This window comes from Narcine bancroftii, chromosome 11 (genome assembly GCF_036971445.1).
Source record: "Narcine bancroftii isolate sNarBan1 chromosome 11, sNarBan1.hap1, whole genome shotgun sequence".
In the NCBI taxonomy this organism is placed as follows: Eukaryota; Metazoa; Chordata; class Chondrichthyes; order Torpediniformes; family Narcinidae; genus Narcine; species Narcine bancroftii.
This window is the reverse complement of record NC_091479.1, coordinates 74353860-74378520: the sequence shown is the minus strand read 5'-3', so window position 1 is coordinate 74378520 and position 24661 is coordinate 74353860. Positions and strand designations below refer to the sequence as shown.

Genomic DNA, 24661 nt, shown 5'->3' with positions numbered 1-24661 from the left:
AGATACATTAAGGGTTTAATGCAAAGAAACATTATTTGTGATTCCTTCAACAAACTAAAAGCATGTTCACTGTCAGTGGCAATAAAAGGCTTTATGTTTACAGTGCAGAGGGAATGCAAATGCTGGAAACAAGAGCAACAAAAAAAAATTGCTGGAGGAGCACAGCAGGCCATGCAGCATCAATTCAGGACAAAATCCTGCATTAGGAGCTGAATGTAAAATATGGAATCAAGCAATATTTAAAAACAATCAAGGATAAGTAGGCAGGTGTAGAGTTCGAGTCACTTGTGTATTCTGAACATGCAAATAGCAGACAAATTATTGTAATCAAGGAAGAAATTATTGGGGAAGAGCAGAAAATTGAAATACCATTATTTAATATAAAAGCTTCAAAGGACATTTTAAATTTTAAATTTAGACATACACCATAGTAACAGGCCAGTTCAGCCCACGGGTCCATGCTACCCAATTTAGACACAATTAACCTACACCCCCGGTATGTTTCAAATGGTGGGAGGAAACCAGAGCCACCTGGAGAAAACCCACACAGACAAGGGGAGAGCATACAAACTCCTTACAGATAGCATGGGGTTTTGAAGCACTCTTAAAATCTTCTGCTCTTGCTATCCAGCAAAGACCAGTTTATATTCTCTTTAAGAGAAGAAGAAATCATATTCAAGGAAATGAACACAAGGCAAAGGAAGATGCTAGTGTCATTATTTCTAGGCAGATAAAACAGTCAGCTATGCTGGTGCCATCAGAAAGTATTTTGTATTACGTTTTCTAAAACAAGACATACAAAGATGAATTGAATAAAACAAAAGATCAGGAAGGGTAAACCTAATCAAAGAAGAATTGGATGAGTCACTTGTTTGTCATTGGTTCATTAAAAGATTCAGACATGGAGCACTTGGCAACCTCTTCAAATTGGCTATTTAAATGTGTGCACAGAAGGATAAAATTATGCAGGCCAGGTTTGAAGATATGATCATCACTTTCCCTCATGAACAAAAATCTGTGTGATCACACTGGCAAATTTAATTATCACTGTCCGTCTTCATTAAAAGTTGGTACACAAAACATGGTGCAAAGAGAATTAGTGGTGCTTTGAAATATGTATTCAGACAGCCTAGGCCAACGTTGACATAAATCTTATCCTTCATGAAACAACTTTTCCAGACTTTTGAGCACAAAGCCATCAGGTAATGGTCAGCATGGAACGTCTTGCAGACATTGAGAGAGGAGGACTTAATGTACATGTTGGGGTGTTTCCCGGAGCAGATCGTCCAGGTCATCTGACGAATGCCTCATCACCAGTGCTCACTAGCACCAAGGCTTGGCCTGGCTGATGATGAGAGATCCTCCTGGTCAAATCTGCATCACCCATAATGCAGGGTGTCCCTGAGATGACTACAGCAGAATGAAGACATTCACCCACCTCTTTGCAGAATGCTGTCAAGTTGTACATTATGGGTTGGAGAAGCATATGCCAAAGAAACATTGAAGATAGGAGCAGGACATTCGGCCCTTCAAGCCTGCTCCGCCATTCAATGAGATCATGGCTGATCTTAAAGTTCAGTACCCTGTCCCCGCCTTCTCTCCGTAACCCCCAATTCCTTTATATTGAAGAAATATATCTAATTTAAATATATTCAATGAAACTGCCTCTACTGCTCTCTGTGGCAATGAATTCCACAGATTCACCACCCTCTGGGTAAAGAAATTCCTCCTCATCTCGGTCCTAAATGGTTTGCCTATTATCCTCGAACCATGGCCCCGGGTTCTGGACTCCCCCACCATTGGAAACATCCCTTCTGCATCCACTCTGTCCAGTCCTGCCAGAATTTTATATGGCTCTATGAGATCCCTTCTCAATCTTCTAAACTCCAGGGAGTACAATCCCAATTTGCGCAATCTTTCCTCATAAGTCATTCCTGCTATTCCAGGTATCAGCCTGGTGAATCGCCTCCAATGCAAGAACATCCTTCCTTAGATAAGGTGACCAAAACTGCACACAATACGCCAGGCGTGGTCTCACCAAGGCTCTGTACAGCTGCAGTAAGGTATCCTTATTCCTATACTCAAACCCTCTTGATATGAAGGCTAACATAGCATTTGCCTTTTTAACCACCTGCTGTATTTGCATCCTCGCCTTCAGTGACTGGTGCACAAGAACCCCAAGGTCTCTCTGCACTTCCCCATCTCCCAATCTACTGCCATTCAAATAGTAATCTGCCCTCTGGTTTGTATTACCAAAGTGGATAACCTCATATTTATCCACATTGTAGTGCATTTGCCATGTATCTGCCCAGTCCCCCAATTTATCCAAATCACACTGAAGCTTCCTGACCCCCCTCTTCAGTGCACACAACCCCTCCTAGCTTAGTGTCATCTGCAAATTTGGAGATATTACATCCAATCCCCTCATCCAGATCATTAATGTAAATTGTGAACAGCTGGGGTCCCAGTACAGATCCCTGTGGCACCTCACTGGTCACCGCCTGCCACTCAGAAAACGAGCCATTTATCCCAACTCTCTGTCTTCTATCTGCCAGCCAGTTCTTAATCCACATCAATACCTTGCCCCCAATCCCATGAGCCTTGATTTTGCATGTCAGTCATTTATGTGGGACCTTATCGAAGGCCTTTTGGAAATCCAGGTACACCACATCCACTGGCTCTCCCCCATCTATTTTACCTGTCACCATCTCAAAGAATTCCAATAGATTTATCAAGCACGATTTACCTTTTATAAATCCATGTTGACTCTGTCCGATCCCTTCTCTGCTAGTCATATGCTTCGCTATTACATCCTTAATAATGGATTCCATCATTTTGCCCTCTACTGATGTAAGGCTCACTGGCCTACAATTCCCCACTTTTTCTCTACCCCCCCCCTTTTTTAAATAGTGGGGTAACATTAGCTACCCTCCAATCCATGGGTACTGATCTTGAGTCTATTGAGTTCTGGAAAATAATTCTTAAAGCATTTGCTATCTGAATGTCCACTTCCTTAAGTCCCTAGGATGTAGATTATCAGGCCCTTGGGATTTATCTGCCTTCAATCCCATCAATTTCCCCAAGACCATGTCCTTAGAGATACTGATTTCTTTCAGCTCCTCCCTTGCATTAGTCTCTATGTTTCCCAACATCCTTGGGAGGTTATTTGTATCCTCTCTTGTGAAAACAGAACTAAAGTAAGAATTGAATTGGTCTGCCATTTCCTTATTCCCCATTATATATTCCCCTGATTCCGACTGCAAGGGACCTACTCTGGATTTCACCAATCTTTTCCTCTTGACATATCTATAAAAGCTTTTGCAGTTGGTTTTTATGTTTGCCGCAAGCTTACTTTTGTAATTTATTTTTGCCCTCTTGATTAATCCCTTTGTCCTTATTTGCTGCATCTTGAACTGTTCCCAGTCTTCGGATTTGGTACTTTTTTTGGTCAATTGATATGTTCTCTCTTTGGACCTAATGCTGTCTCTAATTTCCCTTGTTATTCACGGTTGAGTCACTTTTTTGGTTTATTTTTATGCCAAACCGGTATAAACGATTTCTGCAATTCTTCCATTAGATCTTTGAATGCTTTCCATTGTCTATCGACCGTCAACCCACCCCCCCCCCCCCCATAAACACCACCCAATCAATCTTACTCAACTCCCGTCTCATACCATCATAATTCCCTTTATTTAAATTCAGGACCTTAGTCTCGGTTTTAATTTCATCACTCTCCATGTCGAGTGAGAATTCGATCATATTGTGATCGCTCCTACCCAAAGGGTCTCATACAACAAGATTGCTGATTAGCCCCTTATCATTGCATAATACCCAATTTAAAACGGCCTGCTCCCAAGTTGGTTCCTCGACATATTGGTCTTGATAACCGTCCCGTAAACATTCAAGGAATTCCTCCTCCTCAGTATTTTTACTAATTTGGCTAGTCCAATCTACATGTAAATTAAAGTCTCCCATGATGACAGCTGTTCCCTTACTGCACGCTTCTCTAATTTCTTCCAATGAAGCTTGTTGCAGCCAATGCAAAGGCTTTGTGAATAAGCACTGCAGTCTAGGGTCTTTCTGGACATTGAGAAGCTAGATCTGGTATGGAAACCCCACAAATTGAATTTTGTATTGTTACAAGTCCAGAGGACCCCAAAACCCAGCAGCAATAGATATTCACCAAGACAAATGGTTACTTAAAAAAAAGTTGCTTTTAATTATCTTTAAACACAAAAACAGAATCACACTTTAACTTATCACTATCAACTTAACCCCCTTCTAATTCCAAGTGCATGTGTATGTAATGTGTATTAAGTTTAGAAAAGTTCTTTGATTCACAGACCAATCTCACTTCTCATTCCTCCAAGTTCACTGGTTGCAGGCAATTCTTAGACTGTGCACAGAATTTAACATTTATGAAGTTCACCAGGCTTTGGTGCTTGAAAGGTTCTTGTCGGTTTCCAGAGAGAGAGATTGGTTGTTCCTGGACACAAACTGATCCCTTCTAATCAACCACGTCAGTGTCTTGCTGAAGAAACTTAACCCACATCAGGGTTTTCCGGATGATAACCTCTTTCTTTCAGTCACCACAGACTTCGTTCCTTTCTGTTTCCATTATTTCAAGTGAAACATTAGTCCTCTCCTCTTGCGTGAAGCACAAGGGCTTTGACCAGGCTCGCGCGCGCTCTCTCTCTTTTTCAGGTGGCCAGAATACCCCGATGTAAAGCTGCATATTCTACCTCAATGAGGTACCTGAAAGAGCCTGATGTGCCTCCGAGGCGCACTCACCAACCCTCCTCCATGAGGGATAATCTGCAGATCAGCAAAGTCCCCAGACACAACTGAATGCAGCTGCCTGAAAGTGGCTGCTAAGGGGTGGGCTGATGACACTATCAGCCAGCGACCCAACTCCCTGCTGCCTAACAGCCCCCCGCCACACAACCTGACAGCCTCCCTCCACATTGCCCCTATCCTGACGTACCACCAACCTTCCCCCCCCCCTCCCAGTAAGGCAGAGTTTGTCGGGAAGTGGGGTGGGGGGAGCTGTCGGGGAAGAGGGAGCCATCAGGGCAGGGGTGGCTGGTGTGGGCTGTCAGAGCCCAGCTGGCCACTCCTGCACTGGGGCCACCCTCTGCTGCTCAAAATGCAGCATAGGACCTAATGCACAGATGAGTCATTTTTTTGGTTTATTTTTCTGCAATTCTTCCATAAACCCCTGTGCAGCTGGAAATGTGTGGGAAACAGAGCGGTTCCACCTGCGTGGGCTATTATGGGTAGGAAAGATGGCCATTGCTATGCCATATATTTATGATGGGTGGCACCAGTCGCCCTGCTTCCTTCAGATGCGGTGGTGCTACAAGGCGTCTCTGGAAAAACAGGCCCTTTCAGGTGGACTGTTGCAACCTTTTAGGGCTGCCACCTGAAAGGTGAGTCTTCAGGCTGGGATCTGCTCCTGCAGCTGCCCTTAAGGCAGAGGATACACCTGAAAGTGGCTTCTCTCTCTTACAGAGAGAAAGCTGTTCAATTCTCTCTGCTTGCAAAAACCACATGACCCTTTTAGAACAGCAAGCTACACTCCAAGACAGCCTACGGCTCCGAACTACTCCTCTAATCGCTTTCATCTGTTGCTTTTCAAAACAACAATCCATTAGTGAAGTCTCTTGGGCACTCCCCAGTTTTTGCAAAGGTCCCCAGGAACCACCCTGTCTGGCTTGAGCAGAGCTCCAATATTTTAAATGAGATCTGTTCTGAAGTGTAAAAAACCTGCCCAATTTATCTCCATAAAACATAGCTAAACACAATACAAACACAACATAATCTGTCACAGTATCATCCCACAAGACCACATGAGTGGTAATAGTGCCATTTTACACAAAAGTGTGCCAATACTACTAATTTGTAGAACCAATAACACTGAATTTATAAACCAAGTAACCCGACGTATGCAAAGAGCCATTCTATACACTTCTGAATAAAATTGACGTCCAAAATAAAGACACAATGACAATAGTAGTAAATTGTGTCGAAATCTGCAAATGAAAATAGCTCATAATTTTCAAAGCCTTGCTCTGGACCTCACTGTCAGTGGCAGCTTGCCTAAATGTAAAGTGCAAAGCCTAGTCTTTAATAAGTTTCAGACAAATCAATGACCTGGAAATCAGTCTCTGCATTCTACATATGAAAATATCACCTCCATACTGTGACCTGACACGGAGGATGGGATGAACTCAATTCTAAAGTGGAGACAAAGAATGAAAAAAAAAATTACTATTCATCTTGTCGATCAAATCCTTTCCAGCAAAAGGCATGTTGAAGTACCATATAAAGGTGAGGAAAACAAGGAAAAGGGTCAGTGCAATAGCTCAGCTTTGCTTAATTCAGTCTCTACTCGGCTTTAACCTGTGGTGGATGTGCTGGTTAGGACATGTCACAGTTTCATAATGACCGATTAAAGCATTCAGGGCCCCTGGGATTCATCCTGGCCACAAAGTGAGGAAATTTTGTTCGATTTGACCACAAATGAAGTACCATATTCAGTTCTGGCTACAAAACCTCAGGAAGCAAGTGAAACTGACAATCAGACCTGGGGAATGTTATGGAGGTGGAAGCAGACATGTTCAGCGATAGAACACTGAAGTAGGCAGAACACAAGGTCAGAATGGACAGAAACGTTGCAAAATCTAACCCCCAACAGGCCCTTCTCAAAAGAATGCAATACATGCAGAAATTTTTTTTTTTTTTAAATTAAATATCGTAACATCATCATTAATATAGTATACAAAATATATTAAAACTTCTTGCTGGGGCCAACAGGTGGATCTGTTACAAAATGGAAAAAGGGCATTTCATGTACACTTAAAGTCATCTTGTAGTTTTGAGCTATTTTTGAGTATAGTACTCTAATGGTTCGTTCAAATTTAATTTTCCATAGTACGGTGCCATCTACTGGACAAATAAGTTGTTGTTTCTCACTCCTTAAACATAGAACACAACAGCACCGGCCAATCGGCCCCCGATGTTGTGCCAGCAACATTCGAGTAAGTCTATGGAATCTGTCTTTAGTGTTGCAATGTGTATGAAAGTAGCTGATTAGACCAATCTAGGCATGATTGCCAATCTAGGCATGATTGCCTTTCCACAGGTGTTAGAGATTCGGAGATGCTATAGCATCAGTGGTTCTTGATTGAAGATTCATTTTTCCTCTTTGCTTGCTCCGTTTAGCTTCCTCAAGGGAGCGAGCATTGCTTTTCATGTTGGTGCACCAAACTATCCAATGCTTTTTGTTCCCAGTGGCATGTGTCAATGTTGGCACTCTTCAGGGATATTCCAACAGCCTTTGAATCTCTTTTTCTGTCCACCACATGACCATTTTCCCTTAGTCCACTTTCTATTTGCCTCTTTGGTATTCTATTACCACATTCCTCTAACCTGTCCTACTCATCTGATCAACTGTGTGTAGATTCTGCAGATTCAGCTGGGATAGAACCTGTATGAAATTGCGTCTTGCCACGCAAAGTATATATGCAGACAGGTCATGTAGAAATAGTTATATTGTCTCACAAGCCCAGAGCAAGGCGAATATGACAACTTGGTTTTCAGGGTGATTCTTCTTCATTATCAGTCTTTACTTCTTTATCTTATAAAAGCAGGACTAGCTTTTGCTATCCTAATTTTGACTATTTCTTCAATGTTGAGAGATTTTGAGAAAGAGCTGCAAGGTGTGCAAACTTGTGCACGACTGAAAACTTTGAACCATTCACAAGGATGTTAGTTCTGAGGTCCATGGTGTTTTATGCAGGGTGGTACATAACTTCGATTCTTTGTGTGCTGATTGTGTGGCCAAAGTTGCCACAGGCACTGACTAATTTGTCAATGCTTTCCTGCACATCAGTTTCTTAGCTTGCATTCATCAAAAAGGAAGCCTTCTTAGCTTGAAATGAGCACTGTCACCCTAATGCTGGGATCAATAATAAACCAGGAAGAAGTGAGAGCGACTAAGACCATGTGCGGTATTGGACAGATCAGGCTTATTATCTCCAAACTCAAATCCATATGAAGAAGCATCCCCAAGGCACAAAGTCTGTTAAAGAGCTCAATATAAATAAACTCAAGGGTGATACAGTAATAGCAGAACTTGACAACCAGTTAGCTAAACTGAACCTCAGTCCAGGCAATATAGAGGATGATTAGGCCCTATTCGGAGACAGTGTCAATGGAAAGCACTGGACCAAAGACAAGGAAACACAGAATGGTTTAATGAAAATGAAGAAAATTATTGGAAAGGTTCTTTAAAAAAAAAAAAACTTGCTCTAAAAATTTTATGTGGTCTTACACTAAAATCTACCTCTACTAAGTAGATGTCTGGTATTCATCATAGAAAAGAAATAAACACACCAACATCAAAGGCCTCCCAACCCTTAGATGGATGTATGATGTTACATGGGTAAGGATGAAAACCATAACCAGAATGTGAACATTTTCAAGCAATGTATATACCCTCACAAACATATAAAAGGAATAGATGGCTTTATTTAATTCAGTGGTCCTCCATCTTTTACTTTCCACTCACATACCACTTTAAGTAATCCCTATGCCATCACTGCTCTGTGATTAGTAAGGAATTGCTTCAGGTGGTATCTATGGCATTGAGAATACTTAAAGTGGTATGTGAGTGGAAAGGAAAGGTTGAGAACCACTGATTTAATTCATTTGTAAATCATTACAGCCTAATCCCCAAATGCATTTTTCCTCCAATTTATTGGTAATGATGAGTGAAGTTTCAAAACAGGAATGCAATTGATAAAGATCAGTACATGAAAAACTAAATGAAAGACAAAACATGCTTCCCTTGTTCACAATGCAGAATTTCAATATTCATTTAAATCTACATTGGTTCAAAGCGTCATGAAAGTTCAGATTAAAAAAGCCCAGTCTATCATAATCCTCCACAAAGTACCCACAGTAAAAGAAATACTGGATTCACTTAATCAAATAATAGTGGAGAGTTGGTACACATCTTTTATCTATTGAACAAATTCAAATCTACCTCCCCACTTTATACCACATTCCACAAGAGAGTAAGGCCAAACATTTCCTCATATATGAGTAAAATGTATGGCCCCTCAATTATGCTTGATCTTTCAATAAGATATTGACTGACCAGGAAACTTTGGCAACATATTTCTATTCATACCCATTAGACCTGCGGATTCCATAATGTTCAATGTTTAATCTAAAACATAAATATACCAAGCTCCATAAGTGGAGAACATAAATCCAGAAAATATAATCTCATCTGACTCAAAAGTAGTTCTATTTTTCTGCAAAAAGCATATTAAAATATATATTTTTCAAAAATTATCTCAGTCAAGCTGCTGAAGCTGATCATTTTGATTTGTGGTTTACTCACTTTTGTTTGAATGTCTTCAACGCAGAAAATGCTAACAATGTAGGAATTAAACTGTAGGACAGCAACAAACTGCTGTTTCTCCTTTTTACTGTTGCATTATGACTGTAAGCGTTACTTATGGGCATTGCACAAATTGCCATGACAAGAAAACTCTATATATCTGAACACACACAGGAAGTTTACCAAAATAAAGAAACAAAACTTTTCAGTGAGATAAATGAAACAGCAGAAAAATACGGAAGACTGCTAGAAAGATAGAAACTGAAGTTTGTCAAGAAGCATCACTGAGGCTGATATCTTGAATACATGTATATCATTGTCTGGCTCTACCCGCTTGCTATTTTGGAATAGCATGATCATACACAAGGAAATAGTCCAAAATCTTTTTTTAAGGAAGCTACTCGTAGAAATGTAATATATGGAATATCTAGCTATTTGAAAGACATTTTAAATATAATTTTAAAAATATTTTTACATTATATTTAGACATCAGGACAGTAACAGGCCTTTTTGGCCCACAAGCCCATGTAGCCCAATTACATCCAATTGACCTACAATTGTACCCCTGGTACATTATGAAGGGTGAGAGGAAACTGGAGCCCCTGTGCAAAACTCAGGCAGACACTGGGAGATTGTACAAACTTCTTACAAACAGCGTAACATTCAAACCCCGGTCCCAATCACTGACACAGGTACCACAATTTGAAAGATACTACATCACAGATTATACAAAATTAGGACATATTAGCTGGATGAAAGATTGCGAACATTCAAACCCCGGTCCCAATCACTGACACAGGTACCACAATTTGAAAGATACCACATCACAGATTATACAAAATTAGGACATATTAGCTGGATGAAGGATTGGTTAAAAGACAAAGACAAAATAAATTGACTGTTTTCAGGTTGCCAGCGTATTACAATGGATTAGTGCTAAACCAACAGCTGTTCATTGTTAACAGAAGTCCTGTTACAAGCCCAAAGGACCCCAAAATCTAGCAGCAATAGATATTCACCGCAACAAAATGGTTACTTAAACAAAAGTTGTTTTTAATTATCTTTAATCATAAAAACAGAATCAAACTTTAACTTATCTCTATTAACTTAACTAATCCAAATTAACCCCCTTCTAATTCTAAGTGCACATGTATGATGTGTGTGTAAATTTAAGAAAAGTTCTTTGGTTCACAGTTCAATCTCACTTCTCATTCTTCCAAGTTCACTGGTTGCAGACAATTCTTATACTGTGCACAGAATTTAACATGTCTAAAGTTCATCAGGGTTTGGTGCTCAAAAGGTAAATGTTTACCGCTCAGAAAGGTTCTTTGGGGGTTTGCAGAGAGGTTTGTTGTTCCAGGATTTCCACAACTGAGGTACCACCATTAGTCACCTCAATGTCTTGCTGATGAAACTTGCCCCATCAGGGTTCTCCAGATGATAACCTCTTTCTTTCAGGCTACCACCACTAAGTTCCTTTCTGATCCTCTTATTCCAAGAGAAACATCAGTCAGATAGCACTTCCAGCCATCTGCCGCTTTGGAGCTTTATGTTTCAATTCCAACAAGCTTCCTGCTGGCTTCAGCTGTGACTGTTCAGTCTCTTTCCCTCTTCATCTTCCAACTGCTAGATAGCCCATGTGACTCTCTCACTTGCCACAAAACCCCCACCTTCTCCAGCAAACAATGGGAGTTGGTCTTTTACTCCTATCTTTTGTTTTAGGAAAACAAACTTAATCAGGAGTGTCATTTCTGTGCATTTTGCAGAAAGGTCAGAAGCCTTGTAAAAGTGTTCAACACAGACGCCCTGTCACCAGTCGATTCATGTGATGACATCATTTCAACCAGCAACTTGTGAAATGTGCATACCATTCTCCAGAGTTTCTATGAAGTCCACTGAACACGAATTCTTCAGTATTTCAAATAAAATTGGTTTTAAAATGTGTGTATGTATGTAACTATAATTTTACCAATTATCTCCCAAATATATATTCCATTATAGTCCAAAAATCCAGATGCCAGAAATCCAGAACGCCTGAGTACGCGGACTTCACAAACTTTCTAAATTTAGTGGGTTTTTGTGTGCGTGCATTTGTAAGCACAGTGGCAACAAGCAACCGTTATTTGACATTATTTGACATTATTTTTCTTTAAATCTGCTCATTATGATAAATTAAGCATGCTATATTTGCTAATGAATAAACTATAATTTCTTCGTTATTTATCATTGGAGCAGCAAGGTTGGCGAGGCGGTTAGTGCAATGCCAGCAATCAGGACCAGGGTTCAAATCTTGCCCTGTCGATAAGAAGTTTGTATGTTCTCCCCGAGTTTATGTGGGTTTTCTCCTGGGGCTCCAGTTTTCTTCTACCTTTTGAAACGTACAGGGGGCGTAGGTTAGTTAATTGGATGTAATTGGGAAAGAATCTGGAAAATTCAAAAATCTGAACAGATTTAGCAGTCCGGATTTTCAGACTTGTACAAGTTTTTGAGAATATGATGTGGATTTTTAGAAGGCTATCAAGCAAGTGGATTTGGAAGAATGAGACAATGGATGACCATCAATTGAGGAGAAAGTGAATGTTGTTACAGAATGAGCTAAAGGTGGGTAAAAAAAAAAGGATGTTTTTTGTTAGAATGGCTGACAGTTTTCAACAATATTCCCAAGATTCACAATAGAGTCCCATACACTTCAATGAAACAAAAACAGAAAATAAACTATAAGTATCAACGAGTCAGGCAACATTTGTAGAGAGAGAGGCAAAGTCAGTGATTCAGGTCAATGACCCAAATAAACAATCAATGATCCTGAAACTGTACGATCTGCTGAGTGATTACAGCATTTTCTAGTTTTGTTTCAGATTTCAAGCATATGAAATGTTTTACTTTAATTACTTCCATCAATGGCCTACACTAGTTTAGAATGACGTATTAAGTTTACAGTGGGGACAAAATCTGGCTTATTAGAAAAATATTTTGAAAAAATAAATATTTTGCCAGATTTTGTCATTATTAGATGGTACAAGTTCAATCAGGAACAAGGTGATATTACAAGACAGGCAGTTAGCCAGTCAGATCTGTTCCACCACTCTAACATCTGTAATTTAAATCCACGTACCTGCCTTTTCCCTTAATAATGCTGGTTAATAAAAATCTAATAGCCTCATCTAAAATGAATGATTGATCAATTACTACATCCAAACATATGCTCAATTTTGACTACGTTTACTCATGAATGCATTTTGTATCATCGCTCCTCAAAGACCTCATTCTTTATTAGATTATGCCTCCAATCATTGATTTCAATATCAGCTGATATTAGTTCCCTTTAATATTTAATTAAACCAATCCTTATCCTCTAAAATATACAGAATGCAACCCAAATTTTTACAATATTTTCTTGTAATTTAACCTTGAGCATTCTGTAAAGTTCATGTTGCAAACCCTCCAGGGACAATTATTCTCTCACAAGGTAGACAGAACTGAACATAGTATGGTTGGTGCGGAATAAACATGGTTCAGGCTGTAGCACAAAAGGCGGCAGAAACATGTCTTGACGGTGCCAAGAGACATCGAGAGGGATGCTGGTAAGCTAATAAAACAATGCAACACAGAAATAGGCCTGTTGGCCCTTCTAATCTGTGCCCATTATTCTCCTTCGTCCCACTGAGCGACACCCCGACCATAGCTTTCTGTACCCCTCCTATCCATATACCTGTCCAAATTCTTCTTAAAAATTAAAATTGAGCCCGCATTAACCATTACCGCTAGTAGCTCGTTCTATACTCCCACCACTATCTGCATGAAAAGTTCCCCCTATTGTTTCCTCTAAACCTTTCACCTATGTCCTCCAGCTTGCATCCCTCCTACCCTCAGTGGAAAAAGTCTATTTACATTTACTCTGTCTAGAACTCTCATAATTTTAAATACTTCTATCAAATCTCCCCTCATTCTTCTATGCTCCAGGGAATAAACTCCTAACCTATTTGACTGTTCCCCATAACTCAGTTCCTGAAGTCTGGGCACATACTAGTAAATCTTCTTTGCACTGTTTAAATCTTATTGATATCTTTCCTCTAGTTAGGTGATCACAAATGCACACAATACTCCAAATTTGGTCTCACCAATGTCTTGTACAATTTTACATAACATCCCAATTCCTATACTCAATACTTTGATTTATGAAGGCCAATATGCCAAAAGCATCTTTAAAACCCTGTCTACCTGTGACATCACCTTCAGGGAATTATGTATCTGTATTCCCAGATCCCCCTGTTCTACTGCACTCCTCAGTGCCCTACCATTTAGATTATCCTTTCTGTGTATCCTTTCTTGGTTTGTCCTTTCAAAATGCAGCATCTCACACTTTTCTGCATTAAACTCCATCTGCCATTTTTCATCCCATTTTCCCTGCTGGTCCAGATCTATCTGAGAGCCTTAAAAGGCTTCCTCACTGTCCACAACACCTTCAATCTTTGTGTCATCTGCAAATTTGATGATCCAATTTACCACATTACCATCCAGATCATTGATATAAATGACAAACAACAATGCCCCTAGTACCAATCCCTGATGCCTCATTTTATATATATATATATATATATATTCCCCCCACAAAACCCCCCTCCCCCAAGAAAAAAAAAGGAGAAAAGGAAAAAAACACTTAGACTATATTTAATTGCTAATCGTATTCTCTTGATATAACTATATATCTCCTAATTGATTATTGATTGAGAGATGTGGGTGATATGGATGATGCGGATGAGCTTTGATTAACAAATTCCATATATAGTTCCCAAATCTTATAATTTAAGGAATCAGTTTGGGAATTTTTATAAGTAATTTTGTTTTCCTAATGGTATACAATTTTGTATTTGTGTTCCATCTGTCCATCATTATAAAATTTTCTGTTTTCCGCGACACTGCAACATTTTTTTGCTACTGCTATTTCTATATTAAGAAATTTTTCTTTATATTTATCCAACTTCAATTTCATATCTTCTTCATATATATTACCAAGTAAAAATATTCTCAGATCCTTTTGAATTTTTATCTTCATAATTTGTCTGAATAATATACTGTGATAGATTAAGTTGTATTTTATATTGTATATAGATAAGTTTTAAAGGAGATAAGTTGTGGCAGGTTTTTAGTGTAGGTCACGACCAAACACTTCAAAAAAAGATCTCATTTAAAATACTGGACATGCCAGACATGTCTGGCTTGGAGTGCCCTTGCAAAAACTTTGAAAAGTGCCCAAGGGACTTCACTGATGAATTGTTGTTTTGAAAAGCAACAGATGAAAGAACTTGGGAGGATTAGGTCTAGAGCCGCATGCTTTCTGAGTGCAGTTTGCTGTTCTAAGAGTGTCATTTGGTTTTTCAAACAGAGAGAAAAAAAACAGGTTTTCTCTGAGAGAGAGAGAGAATACAGTGCTAGAACATAAGCTGGCAAGCTTGTGGAAAAAAACCCATTTTGGAGATAGCTTGTGACTTCTTAGTTCAGCTTGGTCAAAACCCTTGTGGTCCATACAAGAGGAGAGGACTGGCTGGCTGCCCAATGTTTCACTTGAAATAAGAGAAACAAAAGGCACTCTGTGTAGACCTGAAAGAAAGAAGTTATCATCTGGAGAACTCAGAAGGGGCAAGTTTCATCAGCAGGACACTGGAGTGGCAGATGGAAGTACATCAGTTGTAGATGTCCTGGAATAACAAATCTCTCTCTAAACCGACAAGAATCTTCCTGAGTGGTAACCATTTACCTTTCAAGCACTAAAGCCTAGTGAACTTTATAAATGTTAAATTTTGTGCACAGTACAAGAGTTGCCTGCAACCAGTGAACTTGGAAGAATGAGAAGTGAGATTGGACTGTGAACCAAAGAACTTTCCTGAACTTACACACACACACACACACACACACACACACACACACACACACACACACACACACACACACACACACACACACACACACACACACACACACACACACACACACATGCTCTTGGAATTAGAAGTTAATAATTATTCTATTTTCATGTTTAAAGATAATTAAAAGCAACTTTTGTTTAAGTAACCATTCTTGGTGAATATCTATTGCTACTGAGTTTTGGGGGCCTCTGGGCTCGTAACAAGCCTCAATGAGCAAATTAAAAGTCAAAAAGTAAATCAAGAATGTTTGTTTCAGAAATCTATGGAAAAATAAGAGAGCTTGGACTGAACAAAATGTCTGACTTGTAGATAGCTGAAAAAAATGATCATTAGGTCATTTAAATTGTGACCAAAATTGTTCCAAAGAAGTGAAATTATCTTGAATAAAAAGATCTTTAAAATTTTTGATACCCAGTCTACACCACTAAAACCTGCATCTGACAAAGAAGGTAAAAAAAAATGATTAGCTAATAGGACTGGCTCGAGAAAAACTATGGATTCCAAAAAAAATTCTAAATTGTGCCCATATTCTCAAGCGAAGTCTCATCAAATTGCTTGTTAAGGTAAAAAGGATGCTAGGACTGCCAACACAGACACACATTTAGAAAAATTCAATTCTATTTCCACCCAAGAAGGGCGGTCAACTAATTTATCAAATTTTAACAAAAGGAGCAAATTACGTACACTATATTGACCTCCCAATAGTAGACCAGTTTACCATTTTACCATGAATGCCTAGTGTCTGAAACTTTCTGACTAACTTCCCACGTGGGACCTTGTCAAAATCCAAAATCCATGTGGACAACATCCACAGCCTTTCCTTCAACTTTCTTGGTAACCTCCTCAAAAAGACTGTAAGATTGTTTAAACACGACCTACCATGCACAAAGCCATATTGACTATCCCTAATCAGTTTCCAGCTATCCTAATATTTGTATACCCTATCTTGAAGAACACCTTTCAAAAACTTACTTACTACTAACATCAGACTCACTGGTCTAATTTTGAGGGTTACTTTTGGAGTCTTTTTTTGATTAAAAAAACAAAATAAACATGAACTACCCTCCAATCCATAGTGAAGAACATTTTAAATATTTTCTACGGATTTTCAATTTGGAGGGTTACGGCTACCTAACTTTCAATTTTATTATGAAGCAGCTCAATTTAGATTTCTTAGCGCATTAATGGCCACACAAGATACGCCTAGTTGGGCACAGATAGAATTGGCAGTCATTTCTGAAAAATTTGTTACGAACTTATGATGTACCAATATTGAAACATTTAATGAATTTACAGACAAGTAAATTACATAAAATGGGATTAAAAAATAAGTGGTCGGGAAGATTACCATTATATAATAATCAACTTGTTCCTTTCACGGTATCTAATACTATTTTGAAACAATGGGAGGAGAAAGGAATACATAATTTATCTGACTGTTTTTTAGAAGGTCATTTTTGTTCTTTTGTAGAATTGCAAAAGAGATTTGATATAAGTGGTTATTCTATATTTGTGTATTATCAGTTAAGATCTTTTGTAAAACAGGTATGCGGTCGTCAAATGAATTTACTGTCTGAAACTGATTTTGAGAAATATGTGCACTCATTTCCAAAAAAGGGTTATATATCAGGTTTGTATCGTATTTTGTTGGAAAGTGAAAGTAAAATAGACTGGGATAAAGATAAAATGAAATGGGAAAAAGATTTAAGTTTAACAATAACTGAAGAAGATTGGTCTGAAATCTGCCGTAATAGTGTTCGAAAATTGATTAATGCTAGATTGGCGATGATTAATTATAGTTTTATACATCAATTATATTCAACACCCGAAAAATTTAAAAAATTTGGTTTTAGTAAGTCAGATCTTTGTTTTCGTTGTGATCAGGTTTCTGCTACTTTTTTTACATGCTGTTTGGTTGTGTGATCGGTTACAACAATTTTGGAAAGGTATTCAATCTGTATTTAATAATTTATATAATCTTCATATTGTATTAGACCCTGATATATTTTTATTAGGGAATATGCAACCGTTGATTGATTTAGAATTAGATAATTACCAGATCTCTTTTATTTACTTAGCGCTGGCAGTGGCCAAGAAATGTATAGCGATTACTTGGAAGAATAGAAATGTATTGTCTTTAGATAGGTGGTATTCAGAGATGAAGTTTTGTTTGGTTATAGAAAGAATATCTTTTTCTATACAAGATAAGATGTCTTTTTATGAGTTAAAGTCGACCCCATTTATTGATTAGATACAATTTAAATAAGTTTGAATTAATTTTTTTCTTTAAAAAAACTTTTTTTATTATATATTTTTTCTATATATATGTTTTCTTTTTTTTTCTTTCTTTTTTTTCTTTTTTTTAGTTTTTTTATTATTAGTTGTTTTTTTTGTTTAAGTTCTTTTTGTTTTTGTTTTTTCATATATATTCTTGTATAATAAAAAATTTTTGGATTAATAATTAATACTTAATATTTTTTTGGTTTTTTTTATATATATCGATCTTTTTTTTAAGATATATATTTTTTATTTTTTTTAATTATACTAATAGTATTAATTCTTCACTCTTTATCGTGGGGGTTTCTTAGTTTTTAGTTGTTAGGGGGAGATGCCTAGATTGGTATTGTATTAACTATGTTACTTTGTACTTGTATTACTTTATTTTGTATTTTTTCTGTACGTGAATTACTTACTTTCTTCATATGTTAAAATTAATAAATAAAGTTTTGAAAAAAAAAATTTTCTGCCAGAGCCATTGTAATTTCTACACAAGTTTCCCTTAAGGTCTGAGGGAGTATCTTGTCAGGCCTAGGGGATTTATCCACCCTTATTTGCTTTAAGACAGCAAGCACTTCCTCCTCTTTAATCTCTATAGGTTCCATGACCTCACTCTTTATTTCCATTTAAGATCTCCCCATCTCTTCTGACTCTATACATAGGCAACCACTCTGATCTTCAAGAAGACTAACTTTGTCCCTTACTAACCTTTTCATCTTAATGTACCTGTAAAAACCCTTAGGATTTTCCTACACATTGTTTGCCAAAGCAACTTCATGTCTTCTTTTAGCCTTCTTGATTTCTTTCTTGTTTTTCTTACATTTTTTATCCTCCTTGAATACCTCATTTGTTCCAGGTTGCCTATACCTGTTATACATCTATATCTTATGAACCAGATTCCCAATTTCCCTCTATGCCTGTTTACTTTGCCTTTAATCCTAACAGGAACATACAAACCCTGCACTTTCAAAATTTCACCTGAAGGTCTTCCACTTACTGAGCATATCCTTTCCAGAAAGCAGCTTCTCCTAATCCACGCTTTTTAGATCCTTTCTCATTTCCCCAAAATTAGCCTTTCTCCAATTCAGAATCTCAACCCAAAGTTCAGACCCATCCTTCTCTATAATTAACTTGAAACTAATGGCATTATGATCACTGGACCCAAAATGTTACCCCACACATACTTCTGAAACCTGTCCAGCCTCATTCCCTAATAGGAGATCCAGTATTACACACTCTCTCTAGTTGGTTTTTCTATATATCAATTTTTTTTTAAATTTCCTGAACACATTTGATAAACTCCAAGCCATCGAGCCCTTTTACAGTATGGGAGCCCAAGTCAAGTCAATATGTGGATAATTAAAATCTGATGTTTACTGTAGCTGTCTGCTATCTCTACAGATTTCCTCCTCCAATTGTCAGTCTGGCAGTCAATAATACAACCCCACGAGTGTGGTCATACCTTCCTGTTCCTCAGTTCCACCCACATAGCCTCAGTCAACAAGCACTCTGGTCTGTCTTGCCCGAGCAGAGCCATGATATTTCCCTGCCACTCCTCCCCCTTTCATTCCCCTTGTTCAAAGAGGGATACAAACCCAGAATTCTGTAGTTTGAAATATTTTCAAGAGAACCTCAATATAGTGTACATTTTTCCTGTATCCGATATGCTTGGGACCAGGCGTTGTTCAATTTTTGGGTATTTTTCGGTTATCAGAACAAAACTGAAAAAACCCCAAAGCAGCAGTAGCATCAGCCATCGCTGGTCCCTGACACCTCACTACCACTGTCGCCAGTCCCCAACACCATCGCCAGTTCCCAAATATTCCCTCTTGCTGCAGATCCCCGAAAGCTCCTCACCACTGCCAATCCTGACTACGGTCCTTGCTCCTGCCCAGGAGCCCAAGGTCCCCGCTTCTGCCTGAGAGGCCACTCTCCTTGATGATGCTGGGGAGGGAGTTACCTGAAATGTGGACAATTGGCACTCATGCCCTTTGGTTTAAGGGCTGTCTCTTGCATCTAAATACTTCCCATGTGCTGCATGACCCATCAACTTCCTCCAATCACTCACCAATGGCTCGAGATTCCAGCCTGCTTCTCTGTCTTCCCGGCTGATTCTGTTATTACAAAATTAGCGCCAACAGAGCCCCACATGGACAAGTCGGATTATAAATATTTTTCAACTTGTGACATCATGGTAGTGCTAAAAAAAAGTTCTGTTTTTGGATCTTTTCAGTATTCAGAACTTTGGATAAGGGGAAATATACTGTATTAAAGGGGATATATACTGTATTACTGTATTATAAAATTATTTTATAATTCTATCAGAAAAAGTGCAACATCATCATCCAAACTACATACTTGCAAACTGCTCTCAGAGACATTTCATGAGCTTGAGTGCTCAAGGATTGCCATTTTTAATTCAGATCATGTTGTTTGCACTGGGGTTAAGGACACTTTGTAAATTATACTTTGCTTATGGTAATAGGTTGTTGGTTGTCTATGCAGTTTAGAATTATACATTAGTACAAAATAGTCCCAATTAATTTTCTTGACAAGAACTTTGTAATAATTAAAACACTTCTTATTTTACTCTGAACCAGCATATCTTGATCACTATTTTGAAGATTGGAAAACTATCAGTATTATTGCCTTTAACTTACCAAATCTTTGGCCGCTCCTCATCTTCTCTGATCAGAGTGGGTTCAATTAGAAAACATCCATAATTCTTGCACTGCAGGGCCAGGTCTGCAGCACTAATGGATTTAACTTAATAAAATGATGAACAGTAAAAGAGGTCTCGCAGCAGTAATGACACATAAAAATTGAACAAGGTAACAAAGCAATGAAGTCTGCTGCTACTGTAATAATGGTTCCACAAGAACAAGTCACAGTTAAATTTTCACATGCCATTATACTTTGAAGAGCTACAACTTATGTTTAAAAAAAACACAGTAAAACCCGTTATCCGGAATTCAGTCGACTGGCAAAAAAAATGCGGAAAATAAATAGGTAAAAAATGTGGAAGTTTAAAGTTGGTGCACCTCGTAGTTAGTTCGCCAATCGTGCAACCTGCAATCTCGAGCAAATGAAAAATTCACTTATCCGGCATCTACCTACCCCCATAGGTGCTGGATACCAGGGGTTTTATTGTAATAATGTTTGCTTAACATACAAATATGTAAATTGATAGTATATTAATTTTTTGCAACTTGAACAATATCGTTTGTCCTGAGAATGGTGGCATATTGTATTTGCAATAATTTTATGAAAAGTAATACTCTGGAAATAAAAACAGCACCTGTGAAGAGTCACCTCTGAATGAAACATGATCAAAAATAATATGGAGTTAAAGAAAACTGCTCTGAAGTAATATTTAAAGGAAACTGTTTAAAAGAATTTTAAAAAGCATTTTATTTCTAAGTACAATAAATTACGAAAAAGAAATAGCCACAATGCTTCGTGAGCCATGACCAGTTTTACCCCATTCCAACTCAATCACTTCAAATTCAGGAATTACTATCACAATAGAGTATAGAAACAGGCTGTTCAGACCACTAGGTACACACATCAATATCAGGCATCAATTTATGATAATCCTACACTAATCCTATTTCGTTCTCCTCAACTACTCTCAGACTTAACACTCACCCACACATTAGGGTGATTGGGACAACTTAAGAATTACCAATAAACTGACCCACTTGCATGCATTTGGGACATGAAAGGAAATTGGAGCAGCTGGACGAAAACCAGGCAGTGACAGAGTGAGCATGCAACCTCCACAAATTCAGCATCCAATCAAGGACTGAACCTGGGACACCACTAAATCTCCCCACTGTGCTGCAGAGGGGAGGTGAGGAGGGGCTCACCTACCTAGAATGTCTGCTAAGTTTTAAAAAAAACATGGTTACACAAAATTAAAATGTAAAATATGGCATTAAATAGGATTTACTAATCTTATGTATAGAAAAAACCCTTTCTTGTTCTCGAGACATCTAAAAGCATTGAACTGACAAATTACTTTAAAATGAAATTATCATTATGTGTGAAAACACAATAACCAACTTGCACAAGTTCCTCAAAAAGCAAATGTCAGTGATCATTATATTAAATGTTCTTGCTTAAAAACCATTTATGGTTCCTCTATTATTGCAATGTGAAATTGTGTACTAGATACAATATCTTACAGTTCAATTACTCCCAAATCTTTACTCATACTTATCATGTATTTTTAATATTTCCAATAATTATAAAAAAAACTACAACCATGTGGGATTTAAAGGAGAATGTAATAACTTGGTAAATCAAATATGGTGTTTCACATAAACATTTTGGTTTACTTAATGGAGACCTTTAACAGTTCCAGGTGAAGTGAAGCAGACTTCCTACTGGCTGCAAAAATGAGTAAATATTTTGCATTTCAACAATAACATTATCCCTAACATCTAACACATATATCAATTCTAAAGAAATGCTACCGACCTCAAGCGCTAACTCTTTCTCTATGTCCATGGACACTGTCTAACCTGCATAATATTTCCAGCATTTTCTGTTTTATTTCAGGATAAAAGACTCTTTTCTATGGAAGAGCGGCAGATCTTTCTCACAAGACAGCTATTATATTTTATCAGTCAAATGTGAAATACCATCTTAATGGACACTGAATCAAATGACAATTAATAGGCACATGAAGGTCTTGGCCAAAGTGAAAATCTTAAATATGAACACTTCACAGATTTGTCATAATCTGTAGAAGACCTGATCAGTGGTGTTCAAATGAAGCGATTCCGAAAAATACAGGAAGTCTGGGTACAACTTTCAAGGGCAACTGCCAATGCAAAAAGACAATTCCAGACTTGGCCGAAGTCTCGGATGGACTCTCACCAGCTGTGAGAGGACTAGCACGCCAGTTCATCCTATAACGTGAAACAAGGTTGTATTATTACCTGAGAAAATCTCTTCTTGAAGAATTCAAATCCTTCCATGCTTGCTTTGAAAGGGAAAACAATGATGCACTCTCGTGAGCCCCTGTATAAAATGATCATACACCAGTTCCTTCAATATATTTTAAAATACGAGAGAATATACCTGGATTTCCTATCTTGATGCAGAAGACAATTACTATTGAAATAACGAGAAAACACTGCATTTAAGACTTAAGAATTTAAAAAAAAATACTGATACAAACTAGAAATTGGGAATAAAAACATGAAAAAAGAGAAAATGCTGGAAATAATCTGCCTGTTAGTTATTTGACATATCTGTGGAAGGCAACAGAGTTCTAGCTTATAATTCCAATGAAATGCGGGGATGCGGGGATCTCCATTCTTTTCTTTAATTTCAGGTTCCTGGCACCTTCAGCACTCATCAATGGGGGATGGGGGGTGGGGGGGGGGGGGGGGGAGTTATTTCAATGCAAGCTTTAAAGACAGGCAGTCCAGAAGAGGGAAATCTGATTTTTAAAATCACATTTCAAAAGAAGCTTTGAGCAATGGGGGGCAGAGACGAGATGACTGTGGGAGTGAAATAAAGAAACTGGGGAGGGCCATTCAGCCCTTCGAGCCTGCTTCCCCACCACGCAGAATCAGAATTTATGGCCATGAACAGGGGCAAATTCTCGTTGGACTCCACAACCCACTCTAATAGCCAGAAATCTCTCAATCTCTGCTTCGAGGGCAACCGGCTGAACCATCGGGAGTGCAACTCTCGCCCGGCCCCGAGTTGAGGACTCGCATTTGGCCCTCCTGGATCTCCGCGGGGTTGCTCGTCCTCCTGAGGGCGGCCGCTTCCCCTGCTCCGTCTCCCCAGCTCCCTCAGCCGGCTGGCCGGCCTCCAGCTCACTGACTGACCCTCACCTTCTCTGGCCTTTTTCTTTCTCGCCAAGGTGCCTCCCAGCTTTCCCAGGAACGACTCCTCTTTCTTCATCCTGCTCGCCGGTGGGTGGGTGGGTGGAGATCGAACCGGCGCGGTGGCCATGCCTTTTCGCTGTGATTGCTCCCCCGCCGAGAACCGGCGGCCCTCCCGCAGCAGCGCCGCCCGCAGCCGCAGGATTGCGGCTCAACCGCCCGCAGCCGCAGGTTTGCGGCTCGACCGCGGTCCCTCCGCCCGGCCTTGCTCGCGCTGCTTCAGTGGCGCGTTGAAGGAGACCATGCACTCAACTAGACACTATTGGGAAATAGCCAACAGCTGGAGACCTCCTGAGCCATGGCAGTGCATGATCTCCTCCTATTTTCTTTCCAAATTCAGCTGATCAGTTTAACAAATCCGTTGAATGAAAATTAAGATTGATTGAACTGCTTTTTTTTATTAATTCCCCAGAGAAGAGTAATTCATCTCACACCACTGCAGTTTCTCAATATTGGACAACTCCTGTTCTGAAATCTAACGATGGAACAATTACATCTATATTGGACAACTCTTGTTCTAAAACCCAATGATGGAACAATTACATCTATATTGGACAACTCTTGTTCTAAAACCCAATGATGGAACAATTACATCTATATTGGACAACTCCTGTTCTAAAACCTAATGATGGAACAATTACATCTAACCTTTATTAGCACATTTTGTGCAGTAATTGGTCTTGTTAATTTTTTCTCTTTTTATATGATTTTAGGTTGTGTGTTTTATGTACCTGGGAAGCTGCGGCAAATAACTCCTTGATTGTATATGATGATAAACTTGGTTGCTCACAAATGAAGGAATTGGGGTCCCGGGGCATCTACAAAAGATCACGGGGACGAGGGAGTAAAGGTCAAGGATGAGGAAAAAGTCAAGGCTTTGCAGAACCAGAAGATAACACTGATTATCATGACACAGGATCAGATGCAAATAGAATAACAGCTGTAAATTTACTTTTTCTTAAAGTTGGGAGACCAGCCTCAAGCACTTTGGAATAATCCAGGAGTAGCAAAAGCTCCAAAAGTGAGAGCTTCAGTGACAGGCAGCAAATAAAATAATGACGCAGTCAGAGGAAGAGCAATTGTCAATATTGGTATAGATCAGTTTGCAGAAGCTTATTTTGTATTAAATGTAGTGATGT

At 38.7% G+C, this 24661-nt stretch overlaps 1 protein-coding gene and 1 long non-coding RNA gene across 8 annotated transcripts in view; one reads left to right on the top strand and one right to left on the bottom strand.

The window, feature by feature from the left end:
• LOC138745920 (uncharacterized) overlaps window positions 1–22894 on the top strand; it is a 48369-nt gene extending 25475 nt beyond the window's left edge. Inside the window, exon 3 of the long non-coding RNA XR_011346585.1 lies at window positions 22180–22894. This is a non-coding gene — a long non-coding RNA (uncharacterized lncRNA). The remainder of the gene's footprint in view (window positions 1–22179) is intronic.
• Window positions 1–23761, bottom strand: part of LOC138745915 (beta-parvin-like) — a 71700-nt gene extending 47939 nt beyond the window's left edge. Inside the window, exons 1-2 of one of the 7 annotated variants that reach the window (XM_069903442.1) lie at window positions 23472–23548; window positions 22563–22644 (exon numbers count right to left, since the gene is read on the bottom strand). Coding sequence is in view for 6 of the 7 variants with exons in the window: in XM_069903436.1 (XP_069759537.1) it covers window positions 23472–23592 (121 nt within the window). In the remaining variant the exon portion in view is untranslated. Of the gene's footprint in view, window positions 1–9412; window positions 9528–22562; window positions 22645–23471 lie in introns of those variants that run through there. The other 6 variants (XM_069903436.1, XM_069903435.1, XM_069903440.1 and 3 more) reach the window with 6 other exon arrangements.
• Window positions 23762–24661: the final 900 nt, after the last annotated feature.